Genomic DNA, 22,938 nt, shown 5'->3' with positions numbered 1-22,938 from the left:
GGGCCGGCCGTGGGACACCCAGTTCACAGAAAAAGAGAGAGAATGCCAGCACAATTGCTTAAGAAGTTTTTATTCACAAACTATGTAAAAGGTACAACTAGCCCGTTTAAAACAGTGAAAAGTTAATCTTTCAAAAGCTCTGTTAAAAATCTGTTCACGTGATAGAGCCATGTGCCTTTTCCTCCTTACTGCCAAGAAATTAGAAAAACTAGGTCTCGACACAGTGAAGTTTAAAGAACGTGAAAGGAAACAGGAATTGCTGTGACTCTGAGAGGGCGCGAGGATGAGCTACACGGCAGGATGAGGGGCCGCAGAGGAAGCCCAGGCCCCGAGAGAGGAAGAACGCGAAGCGCCGGCTCACACGGGCGAGGCCAGGTAGCGGGGCCGCTCCGCACCAGCCGGCCGAGCCGCGGGGGCAGACGTTTGCCTGTCCTGCCCCGCAAGGCCGTCTTAGGTCTGTCCACCGTACACAGAGGTCACGGCTGTGAGCTCCAAGCGCACCTGTTCCGTGCTTCGCTGCTTTTTAAACTAAGCTTCGGTCCCAGGAGAGAAAAGAGACAGAGGTGGGAGCAGCTGCCATTTCAGAAGGCACCAAAGGCAGCAGGACACTGCAGGTGGAAACGAGCTGAGTGACCTGGCTTTGCTCACTCCCTCCTCCGCGGGGGAGAGTTAAATATTCAAACAGGACCACGTACTAGTGGCTAAAGTGACAACTGTCCATGGAAGTCTTCAAACCTGTGTAGCTGAGGAAAAGGCTAAAGGGTTCTTTCTCATCAGGTGAACCACAAGCACAGGAAACAAAAAATTGAAAAAGAAGAAACTGTGTTTGGGCTGACGCATCACTTTTCAAAGCTCAGCTGCAGAGCAGGACACCCCGAGGGAGGCTGACGGCCCCTCCTGGCCTCTCGAGCGCAGCGCCGGATGCACTGAGCCCAGCGGCGGCTGCTACTGTGGCAGACGGGAGAAGCATGAAGGTCAAGGCCGCTATCTACGTTCAAAGACAGGAGAAAGACAGCTTTTTCATATAGGTTTGCTTTTATTTCCACGTTCAGCCTGTTGAGAGAACCTGTCACAACCTGAATGGCGGGGGACGCGCTGGTGCCCCAAGCGGCTTCCCTGCTGGCGGCCAGGGAGCCCTGGAGGGACCCCGCACGGCTGCGGATGGCGCTGGCCATGTGAGGCAGGGCCCAGTCTTCGGTGCAATTAGAAACCCAGCGAGAGAAAACTGAGAGCAGCGCTGGCAAACCTCCCCCACCCTGGGTACCAGGGGCTGAAAGGCACAGCGACGTATGGAGACGGCGAGTCCCAGGCGCGGCCACAGCCCGGGCGAGAGAAAGCGCAGGTGAAAAGTCAGGAGTGGGCAGGCTTTCCGCAAAAGGATGACCTCGGTTCCAGCACAACACACGGTGACGCTGCAACAAGGGGACACTGTCCGCTCGCTGTCCTGTAAGAAGGGAACTACATCAGGTGGTCAGCAGCGGCCTCGGCCCCAGGCGAGCACACGTGGTGAGCGCACGGCACACGTCCTTAGGAAGCAGGAGGGACCACGCCGGCCCGGCGCCTGCAGACGAGCAGCAGCCTGGACGCGGAGCCCCCGGCCCTGCTCTTCCCGCCGCGGAGGCAGCACGGCCGGACACCGAGGCACACGGAGCCCCGGGCCTCCTCTCCCCCCACACATGTCCGCTCTGAGGTCCAGAGCCGCCACGTCTTTTCTCTGTTATTGAAGCCTGCGTTCCGGCTGTACCTGACGGGGTTTTTTTTTTTTTTTTTTTTGCAGTACACGGGTCTCTCACTGTTGTGGCCTCTCCCGTTGCGGAGCACAGGCTCCGGACGCGCAGGCTCAGCGGGCATGGCTCACGGGCCCAGCCGCTCCGCGGCATGTGGGATCTTCCCGGACCGGGGCACGAACCCGTGTCCCCTGCATCAGCAGGCGGACTCTCAACCACTGCGCCACCAGGGTAGCCCCCACCTGATGGGGTTTTGGAGGCTCCTGTCTCAGACCAACCAGGGACGGACCAGAACGGGTGCTGCAGCTGGTGAGGCCCACCTTTCTGCTGGACACCCTGAGGCCTTCGCCCAGCAAAGCCCCCCTCCTCTTCCCCAGGCAACAACCACCAGTGCCTGCCCCAGCCCTCCTCTCACCCATGGCCAAGGCCTGCTGGATTTTACGGGAGCATGAGGCCCAGAGCTCTCAGATGCAAGGCTCCGAACACCCAGGGTCTGCACTGGACCCCTCACAGCTCACAGGCAAGGACGTGGCTAACCCTGAGTACCGGCAACTGGGCTTCACTCAGCGCCTTACATGAGCTGCCTTCTGACTTGCGGGAGAGCAGACCAGGAATGAAGTGCAAACAGGACACCGTGTGCTCCCCGTCTCAAGGCTCACCACAGTGCTCCCGGATCACTCCTGGTTTCCAAGAGGAATAATTTCTTCGGTGACAAAAAACTCGATGGTCTCCTCCTCCCAGTCGTCCACGTTGCTGTCCAGCTCGTCAGTGTCCACACCTGCAGGGGGCGGTGGGGGTGTGTGTGTCACACCGTGTGCAGATGTGGGGCGAAAAGTTGTGAAACACATTCACACACACGCGCGCGCGCGCCCTGCACCCACCAAGAGGCCGATGTGAACACAGCAAGGTCCCCTGCAAAGAAAGGACTATGGGCTTGGCCTGCAGGCAGCAAGAACCTCTCAGTGCTTTTCAAGAGTCTTTTAAAGATTCCCTTTAAGATACTTTTAAAGAGAGAATTCCCTGGCGTCCAGTGTTCGGGACTCGGTGCCCTCACTGCCAGGGCCTGGGTTCAATCCCTGGGCAGGGAACTAAGATACCGCAAGCCACAGTCTTCTTTGAAAGATTCTTTTTAAGAATCTTTAGGCAACACATGATGTTTTCTGAAAACTCTGGGAAATTAAGATAAAAAAAGGAAAAACACTTTAACCACACGCTTTGAAGAGTGTATCTTTGGCTGACAAAGTTACCTCCTCGCAACTCTAGCCGTGCGTTTTTCTGCTCCATATAGAGTTCTTGAGCCATTTTCCGGTATTTTCGGAAATCTTCCATCATGGTTCGTCTTCTCTCCACTAATTCCTGTGGGTAGAGTTGCGGAGAACTTACAGAACTAACAACTCGCATCGCTGTCATAATTTTGCTCAACCCAAATGAAAATGAAAGCACGGTCAGCAGTAGGCCCACCTGACGGGATGACATAAGGATTCTACAGACACTCTCGGGGCAGGAAAGCTGGGACCTCTGCTCGCTGCCTTCTGCCTCTAACGTGGCCCGTACCACCCGCCAGCCACCCGAGGGCCACAGTTGGGCCCCGGTGGCACAGAGCCGCCCCCGCCAGTCTGTCCCCATGGCCTGGCGCTGGCCTTCTCTGCCATGAGGGGATGACCCTTGGCACCTCCCTCAGGCCTGGGGACAAGGCTAACCTTTGAGGCTTTGGATTGGCTCAAACGGTCCTTCTGTTCAAAGATCTTGGAGTATTTCTTCAGATCCTTTTTAATTTGCTGAAACAAAGACAAGTCACTCAGGATTTACACATTCAAAGCAAGAACCACAAATGTAATCCTCAGAGCTGCCAACGTGGAACGACTTCCTCAATGATGAGCAAAGCGTGGCCTCCGAGACTGCTCAAACGCAGCGTCCGCACGTCGGCGGCCTGTCCTCCTTCCCTGGGATTTACACGCTCCCTTAGCTCTGTCCTGATACCATCAGCGTGTTTCTCCATCACTACGTAAATCCCAGCAGGACTTTTTAATTGCCCCTGCCACCTTTCTCATCCCGCCCCAGTTTGTGCGAACTCCCTGGAATGGTACCGACGTGGCCTTAACCTGAAAATCTGTTTCCGCTCTGAAGCTACTCTTTTCCTTTTGGTTCTTGAGTCGTTCTGCGTCTCTTCACAGGGTCCCCCATAAATGTCACGTTTCTACTCCTCACTCGTTATCACCCTAACGGTAACAGGAAGCAGCAGCTGCTTCTTTCAGCGTCCGTCGCCCCCACGTGCCTACACCTGACGAAGACACAACCAGACCTTGACCTGGTCCTGGCTCAGAAGGGTCGGGGGCCGAGGCCTCCACAGCAGCTGGCAGAAGCGGTCTTTGCTGTTCTTCTGCAGAAGGCGGCCTTGGAAAGTCCACAGCCAATAGGCATTGTCCACCTGGAAGAGAGCAGAGGCCCCGCTGAGCTGCCCCCTGCACCACGTTACACCAGGAGGCAGAGGCCCTGGAATCCTTAGTGCTGACAGAAGTGACAAAATAAACCATTACGTTCAACAACTGTTCGGGAGCCAATAATTTGCCAAACAACGTCGTTGGCATTTGGGAGACACCTAAACTCATGTACCTGACGGACAGTGCAGCACGCGCAGCAGCGAGGAACAGGGCTAACAAAGCAGAAATCAACCACGTCACCAAACACGGCTCCGCTGGATAAAGGAGGCAGTGCCACAAGCTACGCTCTGGTGACTCCCGCTGCAGACAGCACTCGGGGAGCAGCTAACACCGCGTGGTCAGCCGTCTAAAAGGTTTGTAAAGTGTCAGGGTAGGCCTCACGGAGGCGACCTCTGAACAAACTAGACACGGGCATGGTCCACATATCCTGATCCGAACGCAAGGATTATTACTCAAGACGCTGTTTCCCGTGACATTTGCAAAGCCCGTGTTCCTAAAACTTCATCACTTCGTTAAACAGAATTGCCCTAATTGGTCTGTAAACATGCACGAGCTGGTTCAACTGTCAATACCTCAATCAATAACAACAGTCAGTAAAGACAAGGCAGAGTCCTCAGCAAGTTTAACCACCAGCTGAGAACACTGAACGTGTGAACCAGACGCTACAGAGCGTGATCTGTACGGACACAAATGCTGAGCCCTGCAAACCTCAGGCTATGCATCTCTCCTGAGGCCCCAGAGGATATGGGCCTCTCCCCAGAGAAGTGCCCGTGCACAGACAGCTTCATGCCCTTTCAGGGAGGCCCCAGGCCGACAAGCCCGCTCACTGGCGGTGCCACACCTGCTCCTGCGATCCCAGAATCCTGTTTCTACCTCCACTGACACATCCTCAAATCTTTTGCTAAAGACAGAGATGATGATGTTTTCAAGAAGTTAAAAACAGAAACGGCAAACGTTTTCTCACAGCCCAATTCAGACAGCAAATCCTGACTGAAGGCTGAGCAGTTTCAGATGCTGGGAACACAGCTCAGAACAGGAGAAAAGGCCCTTGTCCTTGCAAAGTTCCATGCCAGCGGGAAAAGGGGACAAGGAACTCGTAACAACGGCTGAGGTGAGCGCATGTCATTGAGCACCATGAAAACATAGAGTGGGGTGAGAGGACGCGGGGACCAGGTGGGGAGGGGAGCCTCTGCGGATGCACGCTTGGTGACACCTGAATGGCAGGAAGCACAGCACCTACGTGAGCTGACATTCCAGGGAGGGGACGCACGCAAAGGCCACGAGGCGGGAGCGAGCACGGGCGCTCGGGGTCAGCGTGGCCTCCACTCAGGAAACGCGCGCAGCCAAAGGCTGTGCCGTCAGAGGCCGCTGCACAGAGGACCTAACGGGCTGGGTGACCAAGTACTGACGGTCCGAAGCAGGAAGCCCTCAAGAGGGAAATACTGTGCTGGGAAAACACGTGCGAACCAGAAGAGACCCACCCTCCACCGGGGAGCCGCGCAGCGAGCAGCTGGTTTAGTCCCGCAGTGCAGTGGGTGGGTGCTAACTGAGTCGGGAAGCGGCACCACCTGATTCCCACTCCACAAGCCTTCTGGCTGCAGCGGCACATGTGGGCGGCCCGGCTCCGACTGGAGCGACTGAGACGCGCTCTAACTTAGGAAGAGAGATGAAACAATGCTGCCCTGTTTGTGGAGAAGGCTGGCTGCCCTCGGGGCTCTGGGGAGAGGGGTTCTGGGCGGCCTGGGCCGGGCCGGGAGCTCAAGTGGGTCAACCGCATCGCCCGCCGGGATGAGACGCAGGCGGGGAGGTGATGCGATGCCACGCTGGGCGCGCTCCCCCACGGCCCGGTCCACGTGGCACCGAGGCTCCCCGGGTCCCCGTACCTTGTGGCTCCACCAGGACACGGAGGTGATGACGTAGCGCCCAGTCGGATCCCACTCGACGTCGGAGGCCATGTAGTGCTCCGCGATATTCATGACCGTACAGTCCGAAGTGTCAACGAAGGCCAAGGCGCCGTTCATACTGGGGAACAGACAGCACGGTGGGCCTTCTCCAGGAGCCGTGTGTGTGCCCGCCCCCGGCTCCAGGGTGAGGGTACAGGCCAGACTCGGGAGCCCGGGGTCCCCTAACCACCACCTCATCACCGACGTGGAAATAATCACAGCGATGACCTCGTAAGGATGTTGGGACTGAGGATGTACAGGGCACACGAGCACCGTCGTGTCTGCTGTGATTATTCTCAGAGGGAAGGCTGTCTGAGGCCAGGCCTCCAAAGCCACGGCAAGAAGCACCTACGCTGAGACGGGGTGTCCTGCCGCTCGGAGGCAGGCGCTGCACACGTCCTGCTGGAAACAGCACTTAGGGGGGAGCGGGCGAGGGTAACGCCCAGGTCCTCGTGGTCGCACCAACCAGAGGATAAGATGGGCTCGCGGCCTGACTGAACATCCTGCCTACAAGGAGACACGGACCTTACAACATGGTAACGGGATCGCCAGCAAGAGGTCCTGCGTAACCACGCAGACCTGTCCTCCAGGCCCGCGGCGAAAGCGCCTGCGGCCAGGCCGTTTTAATCTGCCTGGTCTTGGCCTGCGTCTGGGGAGCAGGATGGAGACGCCACACAGCGCTTCACCCAAACGGGCCGACCCTTTTGTGGGAGAACCCGCCCACCGCATCTGCGCAGAACCAGCATCGCTACCTTCAGAACCAGGGCGCGGGCCCGGGGCCAGGGTCTCTGCACAGCCCACACCAAAGCCCCCCGCATCAGACAGAAACCCACCTCCGCAGACCAGCCAACACAACGAACTGCCCTTGGGGGCTCCAGAAGATGGTGTTGGCCTGCTGCTTATCAAACATCTCTGAAAGGAAAGAAAGTGTCAGAGGTCAGCCTGCAGCAGACGGGAGGACCGGCAGTGGGCTCTCGCTGCGCCCCACGGGTGTATACACCACAACTCTATGGAGGTACCACACCTGTTGGCTACCTGTGAAAACAGGTCAGAAAAATCACCTTCAGTACACCTCAAATTATGACCCAGTTAAAAAGAAAAAAAAAAAGAAGAAAGGGCAGGGGGGATTCTGAAGCTGCAATACTATCTTAAATAACATTTTACGTTCAAAGCAAGGTACCTGACAATGTAACTGGATGGAAGACTCCACTTACGGTTAGTGTTATCACAGGGACTCAACACCAGGGTGAGGAATCCAGTTTTCATCAGATTCTCAAAGAGGCGTGCGACCCCGAAAAGCCTAAAATCCACTCCTCTAGTGACTCACGCCTTTCTAACTAACAAGCTATTCAACTCCATCATCTCTCCAAACCACTCACTTCCTGAAGGGCTAGAGCCAGGTCCTCGCCCTGGGGGTCTCTTCACTCAGGAGGAAGGAGCAGGGCGCGGAGCGGGGCAGACTGGTGAGGCAGCATCACCCTGAGCGGGGGCGGCACGACTCTCGGACCAAGACAAAGCAAAGAGAACGCTGCTGGCAGGCGTGCTCTACAGTCCCCACCACGAGGAGGCCAGGAGTGCGTGCGACGACCCCGACACGGACCCTTCGGGGGGGCAGGGCAGCGGGGCACTCGGAAGGCAGAGGCGCTCATGTACTTGCTCTTTTATAACCTACTTGGTAACGAGAGACCGTGAAGTCTTCAGCTGCCCCTACTTCCTTTCATAACGCAGGGAATTAATAACAGTCAATTTTGTGATAGACAGCCAACTGATAACGCCACGGAAGGATTCTACCACAAATACTGCTAAACTTCAGGAAGTGAACCTGATTTACAGAAATCTCTCAGGAAGAGCTCTTCCCAGGGCACAGGAGTCCCTGTCAGGTACTGGGATGACCCCCCTGCCTTTGTGGCAAGAAGCCCTGGGTGAGGTTCGGGGAGCGTGGGGCGAGCACACCCTGAGGGCGCCTCACCCTTGAGGTGGGTGCAAGAGGCCTCCCACCTCAGTCCTCACAACGAGAAACGCTGAGGCAGCGAACGAGGACCCGCCTTGAGTTCGGCACTAAGGACCCAGGACAGGAGAGCAAGGAGCGGGAGCCCCGGTGCTGTCCAGGCGGGGCGAGGAGCCTGTCCTGAGGGGGGACAGGGCTTCCAGGCGGAGCAGACCGAGGGCGGGCATGTGACCCAAGCCCAGAGCGGGCAGCTGCAGCCACAAGAGGAGAGGCTAGGACTCCGGAACAGTGAAGTACAGGGGCCCCGCGGGAGTGCAGAGAAGGCCCATCCTTCGCAACAAACTCCCTCTGGGGCCATCACCACCGCCACCGGCCCACGTGACCCTCCGCACCTGTCCCACCAAGCGCTCTGCGCGGAGCGACGACCGAGCTCTGTCCCGAGAGTCGGGCGCAAGCCACCTACTTACTGATGAGCTCGATCTTGCCATTGTTCTTCACGTGGTAGAAAGACACCGATATCCGAGGAGCTTCCCCATGCAGCACAGCAAACTTACTCCCGTTCGGCTCCCAGGCGAAGGCTATGATGGGTTCTAAGACCGGGAAGAAGGGTGAGCTCCTTTTGGTCACTTAGGAACAGAACGTTCTTGACCAGTTAAAGTTATTCAACCAGAGAAATGCCCCAAATTCTTAAATTCATTCAAAGGACCAGAGAGCAGCACAGAAGCAAAGGCAGCGCGCTGCACCTGTGTGGAGCCGCCCGGCCAGCAGGGACAGCACCCTGCGCCCCGCCCCGTCCTGCCGCAGGGGTGGGGAGGGGCAGGCCAGGGCAGTGCAGCCTGTGGACAAACCCTCCCCACACTCCTCGCCGCGGCCCTGGGCGCAAGGGCTCACGCGCCTCTCTACCCAGGCAGCGCGGCCACTTCACCCCCTTCCCCTCCTCCTCTCCCCAGCAAAACAGAAAATACAGCCTAAATTTTCCACCTAAAGACAGAAACACAGCATCTGAAGTTTCCATGAGTCCAAAGAAACCCACCAAAAAAACAAAACACCTCTATTAAACTGAGAACTTTCACACGTAAGAGCACAAGTCCTTCGGCTGCCGTCACTGGGCATGTGATGAAGGCCTGCCCTTCACACTCTCTCCCAAGTGTGGAAAATGGTGAGAACCCCTGTTCCTCTGCTATATAAGCAGTTCGCGTGGTGTGGAAAAACAGGAGGCATCACTTCACTTGGCAACTGGAAAAGCTAAGAGACTGAAGCTGGAAAGGACAACACCCTAAACACGTGCATGTTTTGTAACTTAGAGCCAGGTGCCGTTCACTGTGAATCAGGGTTCCGAGTCTCGGCCATTCTACCTGGGCCATGAATTCACACAGAAGCTTTAAGGGTACGCGTGACAGCACACAGGTGAACTCAACCACAGGACAATGACAATGGGACTTGCCTTTCATTTCGACCACATCGACAGGCACCTGTTTTTCTCTCATTCGGAAAATTTCAAAATTTGTGACAACACCCTGTGTAAAAAAAAGAAAAGGAAAGGGGTAACATTCTGGAAACTGAAAGCATGAGGAAGACAGGACAATTTAAGAATTTAATGAAAGATTAAACATATATTCCTGGTAAAGGCATATGACTATCTGTAGTGATTAAAATGATGAAACAAGAACTCTCAAAAGCTGATGGAGGGGGACTTCCCTGGTGGCACGGTGGTTAAGAATCCGCCTGCCAATGCAGGGGACACAGGTTCGAGCCCTGGTCCAGGAAGATCCCACATGCCGCGGAGCAACTAAGCCCGTGCACCACAACTACTGAGCCCGTGTGCCGCAACTACTAAAGCCCACATTTCTAGAGCCCGTGCTCTGCAACAGGAGAAGCCACCGCAATGAGAAGCCCGCGTACCGCAACAAAGAGTAGCCCCCGCTCGCCACAACTAGAGAAAGCCTGTGCACAGCAATGAAGACCCAACGCAGCCTAAATAAATAAATTTATTTAAAAAAAAAAAAAAAAAAAGCTGATGGAGGTAGAAACTGGTACAGTCTCTGGAGAACTATCGGATCCCACCGCCCCCAACCCAGATTCTATTCAAGACCTGCCCGAAAGGTCATCTCAAGCACAGATAGGTCCAAGAATACACATCGCAGCTGTAGTGCCATAAAGGTCCACTGACTAGGACTGGTCCAACTATTTCAAAACAGCAGAACATCCTGCAGCGCGTTTCAAGATGCACTCATGTAAAAAGTGGGTGCTGTGTTATTCACAACAGCCAAAAGGTGGAAACTACCCAAGTGTCCATCAACAGCTAAATGGATAAACATGACGCAATTCAATGGCCGCTGCTCAGCCACAAATGTAATGAGGGACGGGCACATGGCACAACCTGGATGAGCCTTGAACAAACGTTTAGTGAAGGAAGCCAGATACAAAAGGCCATAGAGTGTACGACTCCATTCACATGAAATGTCCAGAATAGGGAAATCCAGAGAGACAGGAAGCAAGAAAGCAGATTAGAGGATGTCAGGAATGGCGGTGACTGCTGATGGGTGTGGAGTTCCTTTTGGGGGTGATGGAAAGGTTCTGGAATTAAGACAGCAGTACCTTGTACAACTGTGTGAATGCAATAAAATCCAGTAACTGTACAGTTAAAAGAACTTTTTTTTGGTAAAAGGAAGAGGAATATTTCCATTAGAAGGAAAAAAATCATGCAATTTTTTGGATAAGTTCAATATTAACTGATGCAAACCAACAGAAAGTGTGGATGCAGAACTGCGTCAGGCATGCTACCCTGTGTTTAAAGAGAAACTCTAAAAGGAAACAACCTACTCACTTTAACTCCTTCAGTGAAGGAAGGTGGGTGCCTAGAGATTTCCCTGTGTTCTCCTGTGAACGCTAACCTACGTCAACTCTGAACTACATGAATGTTATCACCCACTCAAAGTTTTACAGAAAAACATGACACTCCTCAGCTGGAATATGACAACACCTCTAGCTATGACACACCAGCTAACTTTCGGTGTTAGGTGGGTGTGAAAATAAGTCATGAGTTTGAACCAAAAAATCCATTAACACCCCCCGAACAGAACTGAGCTGTAGAAGGAATGGCCCCTGCCCACTGGCATCCACTTACCTGGGTGCCTTTCGGAGTCCTATCTACTTTAACGCACAAGTAGTCTCCGTTCTTCTGCCAGTGTAGCTTGCAGTCCACGACGTTAAATAGATTCCTAACTCTGATCTCTTGTCTGGTAGGAAGCTGCATCAGCGTTACCCTGGCTGGAATATCCTTATCTTCAGGCACCCAAAAGGCTATTATGTTACCACCGGGAGACCAGGAGAAGTCTCTGCCGAACAAAGAAAATGAAATGCTTCCAAGGACTGGCTAAGAAATGGTGAGAGCGGAGAACGAGAGACCTCGTTCTCTGTGTGAAAGCTCAGCGGTGGCGCAGGTGCCCCGAGAACACCAGCAGCAGCCAGCGCTCACCAGCATGGGCTCCGGCCCCAGAACAACTCGGGCCCCGAGAACACCAGCAGCAGCCAGCGCTCACCAGCATGGGCTCCGGCCCCAGAACAACTCGGGGGCTTTGTAGACACACTGTGCCGTCAGGAGAGAGACAGGTGCTGATAATACCACCCACTGTCGCACAGGGGTCACAGGATTCAATCCCCAAGCTCTGAAACCCCACTCAAACTCTTAACCACGAGGCAAGTAAAATAAACTTTAGGCCGATGGACCCAGCTACATGATTTCTGAAGATTCGTTAAGGGGCTAAAGGGGGAAAAGCCCAAATCAAAACATATAAGAGGATTAAAGAAGAATTAGTGCAATTCTCTCTACTGCAAAAATTACCCTAAAAAGCGCTGTAACGAACGATCCATGAGCTCCTATCTGTGAAGAGTACCTTTACTTTTGCATTTTACTGAGAATTAATTCCCAGTTTTACTTTTAATTAGAAGCCATCGTTTTGCCCAAGAATGTAAACATAAAAATAAGAAGCAGCGTGAATGTCCTTGCACTGGTGATACTTCACTGCCCCCAGAGATTTCAGGTAAATAAAAACGTGCCTCCAGGGCTTCCCTGGTGGCGCAGTGGTTGAGAGTCCGCCTGCCGATGCAGGGGACATGGGTTCGTGCCCCGGTCCGGGAAGATCCCACGTGCCGCGGAGCGGCTGGGCCCATGAGTCATGGCCGCTGAGCCTGTGCATCCAGAGCCTGTGCTCCACAACGGGAGAGGCCGCAACAGTGAGAGGCCCGCGTACTGCAAAAACAACAACAACAACAACAACAAAAAAAAGTGCCTCCTCATTGACAGAGAAAACCAGCTGCAGTTCACTGAGGCCACGCAAACCCCATGGCACAGACCACCAGAGAGACACAGAGACTTTCAACTAAGTGGAGATCCCTCTTCCTCAAAGACTGCGCCCCCAAGTCTCTGGTTCCAAGGCAGAACCACGAAAGGAAGGAGGCCCTCAAGAGGCCCCTACGTGCAGGAACGGGGAATGCTGACGGGGGCCGCCAACACACAGTGCGCGGCAGCAGGCACAAGCCTGCCGTGACACCCTGGCACTAGGGTGACAAAGCACCAGCGTTCTCTGCAACTGTGCAGGGGCCGAGCGCTGGAGGAGGGAGGCAAAAGCCACATGCCAAGAGATTCGCTTACTTTATGCCAGAGATCTTCAAGCTCTTCTTGTCCAAAAGACCCATAGACTGTGGAAAAACAAGGTTACAATGGAGTTAAACCATGCCAATGTCTCAGTGGTTCACACAACCTTTTACAATGTGAGCTTGCCGAGGGAGCAGTGTAAGCAGAGGGTGACAGATCACAATGGAACAATTCACGCACAGCAGCAAAGTACACATCTCCAGAGCCCATTTCACCAACTCCCATCCTTAACCCCCTGCGGCAGCAGAAGCGGGGGCTGGCAGATTCAAGACCCAAATCCAGGACCCGAGCAACTGAAAGGCACAGAACTAGTCTCTCTCCCTTCTGGCTGCACCACAAATTAAGGGAAAACACTGCGTCCTCGAGAAGCTACTGGAGCTGACAAGCAACTGACGGGGCAGCTCACTTTCAGATAATCAAATAAATCACTTACAGGAGTTTCATAGATGCTAAGAGTATCGAGTGTCATTCTGGCAAAGAATTTACCATCGTGGCTCCACCTAGAAAGAAGAACAGAGCCAGACTCATCGACGAAGAAAAGGCCGCAGAGAGGTCACCACTGGCTACCACAGGTCCACTTACTTAAAAATAGGCCAATGGGCCGAGCTTTCACAGTGAAAACCTCTCTTCTTCTGCCCGGTAAGGATGTCCCAGATGATGATGGCCTGAGGGTCATCCTGAGTGTCCATCAGGGGGCTAAAAGTCACCAGGTACCTGCAACAGAGGGGACACCTCCTCATCTCCTGCACGCTTCCACGTCCTCTCATGTGAAGGTCACAGCTGTGTGGGTGTGGCGAGGACCCGTCCACGCCTCCGCTCCAGAAGGAGACGCTCCAGGCACAAGCGAGGCCGCCAGAACAGCAGCCGAGACCCGTGGAAGCAGCACTTCCTCCAACCCCAGGCTCCCCCGACCCTGTCCTCCCGCCTGGAGACCCCGCTCGAAATACGGAGCAGAGCCACTGTGGCACAGACCATTCATCCTGCTCGGCACCAGGGTGCTCCAAGGGTCACCTCCAAATGCTTCCCTGAGTAAAGCAATTATACTCCAATAAAGGTGTTAAAAAAAAGTTTCCCTGATAAAACCAGGACAGGGAATGATCCAACAGATTACAAACAAAAGTCGGCTGTGTGCACGAGCGGAATGAGAGATGTGGAATTCTCATACTTTCTCTTCCTTGGATTTTAATTAAGACAACAAGGTAAAGAGAACAGATGGTCACGTGCAGTATCCACAGGGGACTGGTTCCAGGCCCCCCCGCGGTCGATACCAAAGTCAGCAGATACGCAAGTCCCTTATGCAAGATGATGTAGTTTATGCAGATGTGTGGAGAAAGGAAACAATAAAGCACATGCAACAAAATACTAACTGGAGAATTGCGGTCAAGAGCACACGGGAGTCCTCTGGACTCTTCCTATAATGTTTCTATTTTAACTTTAAAATTACTGCAGAATAAAGCTTGAAAAAATTGCCCATAGAAGGCTGGCACGACTCCATTTGCAATTTTCGAACAGCTTACCTTTCACAAGGTGAGAAGTCAATAAGCTGAACCCCTTGGTGGCTGAATCTCTGAATTTGTTTGAATTTCTCTCCCCCCCAAAGAGCAATGCCTCGCTGATGAAAGGTCGCCAGGTAGGTGCCCTTAGGAGACCAACGCACGTACGTCTCCGTCCATCTCTGTGGAAAGAATCAGTGCCGATGTTAACACAACAAAACGCCGAACACGAAGAGTCCAAAGTCTACAACAAATACACTCCTCAAGCTTTTAGCTGAACACACAAGAAGCCTAACCACTTCTTAGGACGCCTTTCAAAGCTGGAAGAATAGAAGTTGTTCTCAGAGGCGTAACCTCAAAGCACGTGACACTCACCTGCTCTTATACCAAGCTCCTCTTTTCTTTTGCCGTGTGGCTTTCGGGATCTTAGTTCCCTGACCAGGGATCCAACTCGGGCCCTTGGCAGTGAAAGCGCAAGTCCTAACCACTGGACTGCCAGGGAATTCCCACCAAACTCCTCTTTGTTAAGGAAACATGAGGTAAGTCCCCACACGGCAGCAAATACCCACCGCTCTCTCTTCAATGGAGACCGGATCCTTGACGTCATTCCAGAATATGGAAGTGCGGTCTCCACTCTCAAATATCACACTGTACTGATCTCTGCATTCTGCCTCTTCAAGCCAATAACGTAAGTTTCCCTAGAAACAGAACCAAAGGCAAGGGATTTAAAACATTTCATTAATTTTAACCAAAGAATACATAACTGTTGCTCTTAAGAGACTTGACCAGTTCAGTCAGCAGCTTTAACTCCTGAGGAATACATCACTTCAAGCCAAGAGGCTAGCCACCATTTCTTGCCATTACATATAGATTTTATACAACATACCAGGTCTTTGAAAGGTTGTTTCTCTGGAATATCCCATTCATCACTGATAGTCATGTACCTGGAAGAGAAGCAACACGATGATGATTACAAGGTTGAGTGGTTCTCAACCCCAGGCAGTACTGCACCCCTGCCCTCCCCGCAGAGGGAAAGGACAAGGTTTTGATTGGTCACAACCGGTGAGGGGATGCTGGTGGTCAGGGGGTGCTACTGGCCAGGGATGCGAAATGGTCCTGCAGTGGTCTGACAGGAGGATGCAGCTACCGAAAAGACCACTAAGCACCCAGTGCCCCCGGGGCAGAACCGTCTGGCCGTTCATGCTCAGGAAAATGCCCAGGTTCTCCTGGGCTGAGTCAGAACTCACTTGTCAAAATCGGTGAAGAGGTTGACTCTGAACGTGTGCTGCTTGTCGAGCTTGTAGCCATCGGCATTTTTCACAGCATCCAAAGCGTGGGCAGGGGATGCATATTCCAGGAAAATATACCTGAATTGAGAAAGAGGGCAACTTGCACAAGTGCAGACGTGAAGATCAGGCAGGGCACGCTCAACACGCCCAGCCCTCCACAGGGCTCGCACCCGCCATGAGTATCCGAGACCTGTCTTCCCGCCGTGTCCCGGAGGCAGTCAGATCCCTAGCAGAACAGTTCTAAACATGAACAAAATCCTAGCAAAGATCCAAAGTCTCTAAGTACACGATCAGAAATTATAGAACAGCTAATTAACCAAAATGTTCCTTACCTCGACTACGGTAATGGTTTTATGGGTGTATACATACACCAAAACTTACGAAATTGTACACTTTAGAACTATCCAATTTTACTGTGTCAAGTACCTTTCAACAAAACTGTTTAAAGAGACATGGATAGTATCCGATTTTACTGTATGTCAAGTACCTTTCAACAAAACTATTTAAAAAAACATGGGTAGTCTAATACTGTGTATTACAGGCAAAATTACAAAGGCTCTCAGAGAATGTTTCATTATAACAAAAATAACACAAGCAACTGCTCAAAAAAAGGTTATCCTTCCACCTAGTTCCTGAAATAGAAAAAGTATGAAGCACTGCCTGCATGTGATAATTTTTTTAAGAAATTAAAACTATTCTAGGTAGTTTCCAAAATTTGAAATAAAAAAAAATTAAGTTTATACCACCTTCTCATTCCTGTCCCATAAAAGACAATTTTGCCTGTACCCAGAGGCTGATGTTTTTATGAAATTTTAACGGTGAAAGTCTGACAAGTTTGTGGAGCAACAAACAGAACTCTCATCCCTGCTGGTCGAGCGTAAACTGGTAGCGACACTCAGGCATAATCGGGGATTGGCCAGTGGCTCTGAAGAGGGACACTTCATGCAGCCCAAACCCTCTCTTGTGTTCAGAAGAGGACAGACACTAGGCTGTTCCTAACCACTGTTCAAAACACTGTCAATCCATAGGAAAACAGACAACGGTCATATGATATGACAGAGCACAGAGCGTTTACAAGGAGGAAACTAGAATTACACTTACCAACACAAAAACCTAATATTGAACTTAAAAAGCAAACTGCAAGACACATACCTCATGCTACCATTTTTAAAAGATACAGGGACTTCCCTGGTGGTGCAGTGGTTAAGAATCCGCCTGCCAATGCGGAGGACACGGGTTCGAGCCCTGGTCCGGGAAGATCCCACGTGCCATGGAGCAGCTAAGCCCGTGCGCCACAACTACTGAGCCTGCGCTCTAGAGACCATGAGCCACAACTATTGAGCCCGCGTGCCACAACTACTGAGCCCACGTGTCTAGAGCCCGTGCTATGCAACAAGAGAAGCCACTGCAATAAGAAGCCTGCACACCGCAACGAAGATTAGCCCCTGCTTGCCGCAACTAGAGAAAGCCCACGCGCAGCAGCGAAGACCCAACGCAGACAAAGATAAATAAATACATTTAAAAATAAATAAAAGATACAATATTTCAGGTGATGCCACAAAAAAGTTACCACGGAATGACACAATGTCTCCTAGATTCTAAGTATCTCCATTACAGAGATGACAAATGTGGGAAAAAAGCACATCTTAGAATCAATAAAATACCACGTCAAATTTTCCTGAAATCTCGCCAACTTTCAGATCTGTTGGTCCCTTTACCCAGGATGTATATTGTCTCAATAACTGTTCAATGAAGAAGAGATCAAGGTCTGATTTCTTAAAGCATAGCGGCCACCTTGTAATACCTAATTCAAGAACCACACTGCATCTCCTTCTCCCTCCCTCCAATGACCCCGAGGACCATGGGCAGCCTGGATAAATGCGACCAAAGTGCCAAAGGGAGGCCATGCTCCCGCATTCACAGTGAGCTCCTGAGCACACGACCATCTTCACGGTGTCTGTCAGCTACCAAGAAAACACAAGTGACACTTCCGTGCTGGAGAACATGACTCACCCTTTTGTCCTTCCATCCTCCTCTGGATAAAAATCATTTGTGATTTTCCCAAACTTGGAAAAGATCTTATGGATGACGTTTTTGAGTTTCTCCAGACGGTCAGGTCCCACTTGAGGAACATTGTCGACCACAATCACGGAATCGATTCCATCTGCTTCCTGTGGCCGATCTTTGAGTACATCTCCCAGTAATTCTGTACAAGTGAAAGATTTGTCGAATGACTTTTTTTGACCAAGTTAATGCACTAGGTTAGCACACTGAACAAGTTTCCAAAAAGCAAAAAGTGAATAATCTAAATGCTTTCACTGTGAGCAAAAGAAATCAGAGCCCTGGCTTGACTCAAAATTTAAACTGGAAAGAATTAGAAATATTGTAACTCTTTACACTCCCACCAACAGTCAAGATATGTCGACTGACTTCTGGCAATAATGGACGATTTTAAATGAATTTTTTCAAAGAGGTTTTAATAATGAAGAAGGCAAAAAAGAGGATGGCCTTTCACCAGAAATCAGAGAAACCCCGAAGTGAGCTAGGAATGGCCTTCTCTGACCCACTGCTATCACAAATTCACCACCAGGCACTGTCTTCAGTTTACAGCAAAACAAACTCATCGCCCTATGTTCTTTACGTGAAACGGCCTTGTTTGCAAACAACACAGGACTGAGAATGGTACTTCAACCAGGTGACTACAGACTAGAAGCTCAGGAAAGCAAGCAAACAGGGTGCATCTTACAGGCGATGGTGTCTCCAGTTCGACGAAATACCGCGCAGCATCACCGGGAGACGCCAGCCACACAGACTTAAATTGTAAACGCTTAGAACAGTGCTCGGAGCACAGTGAGCAACATCAACTCACGCTCATAACTTCAGTCCAAAGCTCAAAACCTATTATGTTCATGCCACCCGCTTTTAAAATTAAGATCAAAGAACCCAAATCTTAAGTGTTCAAACTTCTCAGAATTGCTTCATTTCCATAAAATGGTCAGCAAGAGTAAGAGAAAAAGAAGAAAAGATAGGTGTAAAACGAACTAGGAAATAGAAACACAGAGGAATCAATGCAAACAGGTCTGCGAAGCCAACTGGAGGCCTACTGTTTTCCGGGCGATTCAGTGTCATCTGGGGCTGCCCGCTGCAATCTTATCCGAGGCCTGGCTCAGGCTTGGAGTCCTTTTGACCCTAACGCCCCAGCACCAACAGAAATGCCGGACTGGCTGCTGCAGATGGGCTCTCGGAGGGTAAGTGGAGTATCAGATGAAAAAAGCAAACCCTCCTCTTTTTAACACAAATTCTGTACAAATCCTAATCCCAGTTAGTTAGCCAGCTTGTCTAGAAAGCTATAAGATTACAAGGCACCGTGTTAGGAGCTAGAACAGAAAGACATCTTTAAGGTTGCCATCAAAGCATACTCACCACACGAAACTACGCTGGTAATACAGACCTTCCTGATTTACAGTGGGGTTACTTCCTGATAAACCCACTTACATACCACTGTAATTCAAACCATCACAACTTGGGGACTGTCTGTACAGGCAAAATGAGTGCACAAGGTAATCTTTAAACAACAGCTGAGGAACAATGGCTTGTTACTCAGGTATCTATGTGTCTGGAACCTAATCATCACTCTAATTTCTGCACGATACTCAAGTATTGCAACATGCCATACAGGACTCACGTCAGAAAATATTCTTTGTTGTGTTTCAGTTTCAAAACTTTAGATGAATTTTCTTCACTTTTGTGTTAAAAAGGTTAAGAGGTCTTCAAAAAAGAAAAAAAGTCCTTTAATTTCCAGAGGCAAGCCCTGTTACAAACTATCTCTAATTAAACTTCAACACCTTTAACGAATGATACTGAAAATGTTACCTTGGATAAAAGAATTGCCAGTTAAATTTCAATGAAGCTAAAATTTAGGCCAAGCAAAAAGGAGAAAGAAGAGAAGAGGCAGATTAGGTCATCGCATCTTCCCTGCAGAGACTGAAGTCAAACCCTTGGGTTCCTTTTAAAGCTGACGTACCGAACAGTGACAAGGCCTGTTATGCCTGACCCAAACTTACAAACATAAAAAGCTCAGCTTTTCTACAAACTGTGTCTGGTTTAGAAGAACCCACCCACACACCCTTAAGGGAATAAGCATAGTGACTACACAGGAAGAAACACACTTCCTTCATCATTACCAGCCCACACAGTCAGGTTCCCACTCTGACTACAGGGAATAAAGAAACAGTTCTCAAGACTAAGTAGCAAAGAAGACACTTAGTTAAAACCATTATCACATATTTGCTTGACCAAGCACCAAAGGCAGTTGAAAAGTTAAACTGATTAAGGTGCAACTGTGCAGGCTTCCCTGGTGGCGCAGAGGTTGAGAATCCGCCTGCCAATGCAGGGGACACGGGTTGGAGCCCTGGTCCGGGAAGATCCCACATGCTGCGGAGCAACTAAGCCTGCGCACCACAACTACTGAGCCTGCGCTCTAGAACCCGTGAGCCACAACTACTGAGCCCACATGCCACAACTACTGAAGCCTGTGCACCTAGAGCCCGTGCTCCGCAACAAGAGGAGCCACCGCAATGAGAAGCCCACGCACCGCAACTAGAGAAAGTCCGCGTGTAGCAACGAAGACCCAACGCAGCCAAAAATAAAATAAATTAATTAAAAAAAAAAAGATGCAACTGTGTGAGAGTTCACCTGTCTCAAAGAGGAAGGAGGCAAGACAACGGCACTGGGGCTGCGGCACCTACGAGAGGGCTCGTCATGAGACTCAGCCCATTTTCAAAAGAACCAACATCTTGAGCATCACTTTCTGACCCTACAGGGCAGTTCTCGTGTACCAGAAAACATATGTGAGCTACTGGCCTCAAGAAAACTGACAGCTTGCTCAGTCTTTGCTCCTCAGGACCAGGAGACTCACAGGTCACTCTGGCAAAATATCAGGATGACAAGGGCTTCCAAAGGCCCTCCCAGCAGTCACCTAGCCTGAATGGCCTGTGCTCACGTCAGTATCCTGTCACACATCGGAAGTCACGTACTAGAAATCTTGTGTAAATTAGGTGTGCTCAAATAATGCTTAAAAAAAATTAGTTGTGAATAAACACCTAAGGGCTCAAAATAGGGTTTAAAATCAAAACTCAAATTTTAAAATAGAAGATAAATTGGTGTGGTAAGAAAAGAACACTGGTCTAGGCTGGGGGGTAGGGGAAAGGGGGTGAGCCCAGAAACACAGCCTCTCTGTCAATTCCCAGCAACCTACTCCACAAGGAACACATTTTCTTACAGGTGAAGGGCTTTGACTGGATCAGCGGCTCCCAAGTCCTCACTAGCTTGTGGAGCCTTTCCTGCTTTTCAGGCTGAAATGTTTTTTGTCTCACGAAATAAAGACAACAGTGACAATAACAGGTAGCCCTTTAAAATTATGTTTCAAATAAGTCAAATCATTATGCAGTACACTTCAAACTTATACAGTGCTGTACATCAATTACACCTCAGTAAAACTGGAAGGAAAAAAAACCAAAAGCATTTGATAAAAATTTAAAAAATAAATTTATCTTTCAAAGTCAAACAACTCTGTTGGTTCTCTAAACCTTCTTTATCGTTTTATGTGATATCCTTTATTATTCTGACTCATTCTCAGAGTGATCAGACACATCTCCAAAAAAGCTAACTTTAAGCGGTAACATCTTATCTACCTGGTGTATAGTTGGCTACCTCTGTGGTGTCTAATTCATTTTTCCCATTTTATTATAAGGTGGCCAATATGCAGAGGAATCCACTTATGTGCTCCCAGCCTGGAAAGATAAAATGGCTAAAAACAAACATAAAAACAAATGAGATGAGCCATCATCAGAAGTCACCTTAGGAGACAGGCTCTCTCAGGCAAAAAGCAGAAATAATGCATGTAAGTCGAACCAAGGCAAAGAGAAAGGCAAAGTAAGCGATAATCAATCCTACAACTCGAGAAAATTATTTGCCAACAGAAGGATGACGGTATGCCTACAGACTTAGGAAAAGAGAGACACAAACAGGAATCGGGCAGAGCCGGCCTCAAACTGTCCTCCTAAGGAACTCTCTGGGGGTAGACGCTGCTGTGGGACACCGGGGGCAAAGGAACCCAGCTTGGCCACCCTGTTCTCCCCACTCCCGAGGGACAGCGTCCATCCACCCCTAAGGAGTCGGCACCGAGTCAGTCTCAGGCCTCTGACAAGTCTGGCGGGTCACTCGGGGCACCCAGACTGCAGACGAAGAACTGTCACCCGAGACCGTGCAGCACATGGAGTGTCCAGCTCGGCTCGACCCTAATGGCCACACCACTGCACACTCGACCACGGCTCCCGCGTGCACGCCGTCTGCCTTCACCACCCTCCAAACTCCAGGCTGCAGTGCCAGTGGCTGGTTCCCCAAGTTGTCTCCACCCTGCCCTTCTCTTCTTTTGGAGAAAACAAGATCCAGGCGCTCACGGAAACCTTCCCTACGTGGGGGCGACAGGCAGAGGGCGGGCACCCCTCCCGCGTTCGAGGATCGGGAACTTCGGCGCAGATCGGCCCCGCCGCCTCACCTTCCTCGCTCACGTCCTCCACGAAGTCCTCGGGGTCGCTGAAGGAGGGCTCGTCCGCGCCGCCGTTCTCCGCCGCGCCGCCTGGCTCCCCGCCCGATCCCTCGGACCCGGTCTCGGACGCAGAGTCCCGCGCCTGCCCCGCCGGGGCCTCGCCCGCGGCCGGGGTGGGGGGATCCTCGGGCGGCGGCGGGGACACGCCGTGGGTCGCGTCGGCCTTCTCCTCCCCGTCCGCCGCGGGCTCGGCCGGCAGATCAGGCCCCGGCCCAGCCTCCTCGTCCTCGCCGCCCGCCGCCTCCTGCGCGCCGGGCCGCGCCGGCTCCTCTCCCGGCGGCGGCTCGGCGGTCGGCTGCTGCTGCCCGATCTCGGCCCGCTGCTCGGCCGCCTCTGGCGCCGCCACGTTCTCCGCGTCCTGCATGGCCCTTCGCTGCCGCCTCGCCGGGCCTCGTCGCGCTTCCGACTCTCCCAGGCCGCACCGCGCGCCTACCGCCGGGCCATGTGCGTGCGGCGGGGCGCCCAAGGGGATAGGGGGGCGCCCACGCCTTGCTGCCTCCCCGCGCGCCCAGAAAACCTCACAGGGCAGAAATATGCCCACCAGCGATTCCGACAGCGCCCCTGTGACAAGTGCGTGCTCCACTCTAATCACCACACTTGCTTCGGTCAACCTACAAACTGTTTGGGAACTACGCTACCCCACCTAAAGTAGCAGATGGTTCCTCCAACATGGCAGCCACTCCCTTCCTTCTCCCGTCGGGCCCCGCGGTAAAGGAATAAACTATTTGTGAAGCCGCAGGGAGGTACCAGAAATCGTCTCAGTACACGGAAGTGCGTGAAAATATCATTTACTTAAAAATTGATACTAGAGGAAACTGTAAGTTCAACAA

General features: G+C 51.6%; 1 protein-coding gene across 3 annotated transcripts; it reads right to left on the bottom strand.

The window, feature by feature from the left end:
- Positions 1-54: 54 nt before the first annotated feature.
- Positions 55-22,703, bottom strand: EIF3B (eukaryotic translation initiation factor 3 subunit B). Of its 3 annotated transcripts, none has more exons than XM_082670224.1 (19): positions 22,058-22,703; positions 17,512-17,704; positions 15,457-15,576; positions 15,096-15,153; positions 14,779-14,907; positions 14,234-14,391; positions 13,299-13,430; positions 13,150-13,216; positions 12,714-12,760; positions 11,187-11,397; positions 9,504-9,576; positions 8,527-8,649; positions 6,945-7,023; positions 6,052-6,190; positions 4,030-4,155; positions 3,428-3,505; positions 2,975-3,083; positions 2,387-2,505; positions 55-1,444 (listed from the first exon to the last, which is right to left on the bottom strand). In XM_082670224.1, exons 1-18 carry the CDS (start codon positions 22,470-22,472, stop codon positions 2,402-2,404), a joined length of 2,361 nt encoding a protein of 786 aa, XP_082526350.1. In that variant the 5' UTR covers positions 22,473-22,703; the 3' UTR covers positions 55-1,444; positions 2,387-2,401. The 3 variants fall into 3 exon arrangements, with proteins under 3 accessions (XP_082526350.1, XP_082526348.1, XP_082526349.1); XM_082670222.1 differs by having other exon boundaries at positions 55-1,458; positions 22,058-22,525; XM_082670223.1 differs by having other exon boundaries at positions 4,036-4,155; positions 22,058-22,525.
- Positions 22,704-22,938: the final 235 nt, after the last annotated feature.

The sequence above is a fragment of the Grampus griseus genome, assembly GCF_964374135.1.
Source record: "Grampus griseus genome assembly, chromosome: 14".
In the NCBI taxonomy this organism is placed as follows: Eukaryota; Metazoa; Chordata; class Mammalia; order Artiodactyla; family Delphinidae; genus Grampus; species Grampus griseus.
The sequence above is the reverse complement of the archived record's forward strand: the minus strand, read 5'-3'. Positions and strand labels throughout refer to the sequence as shown.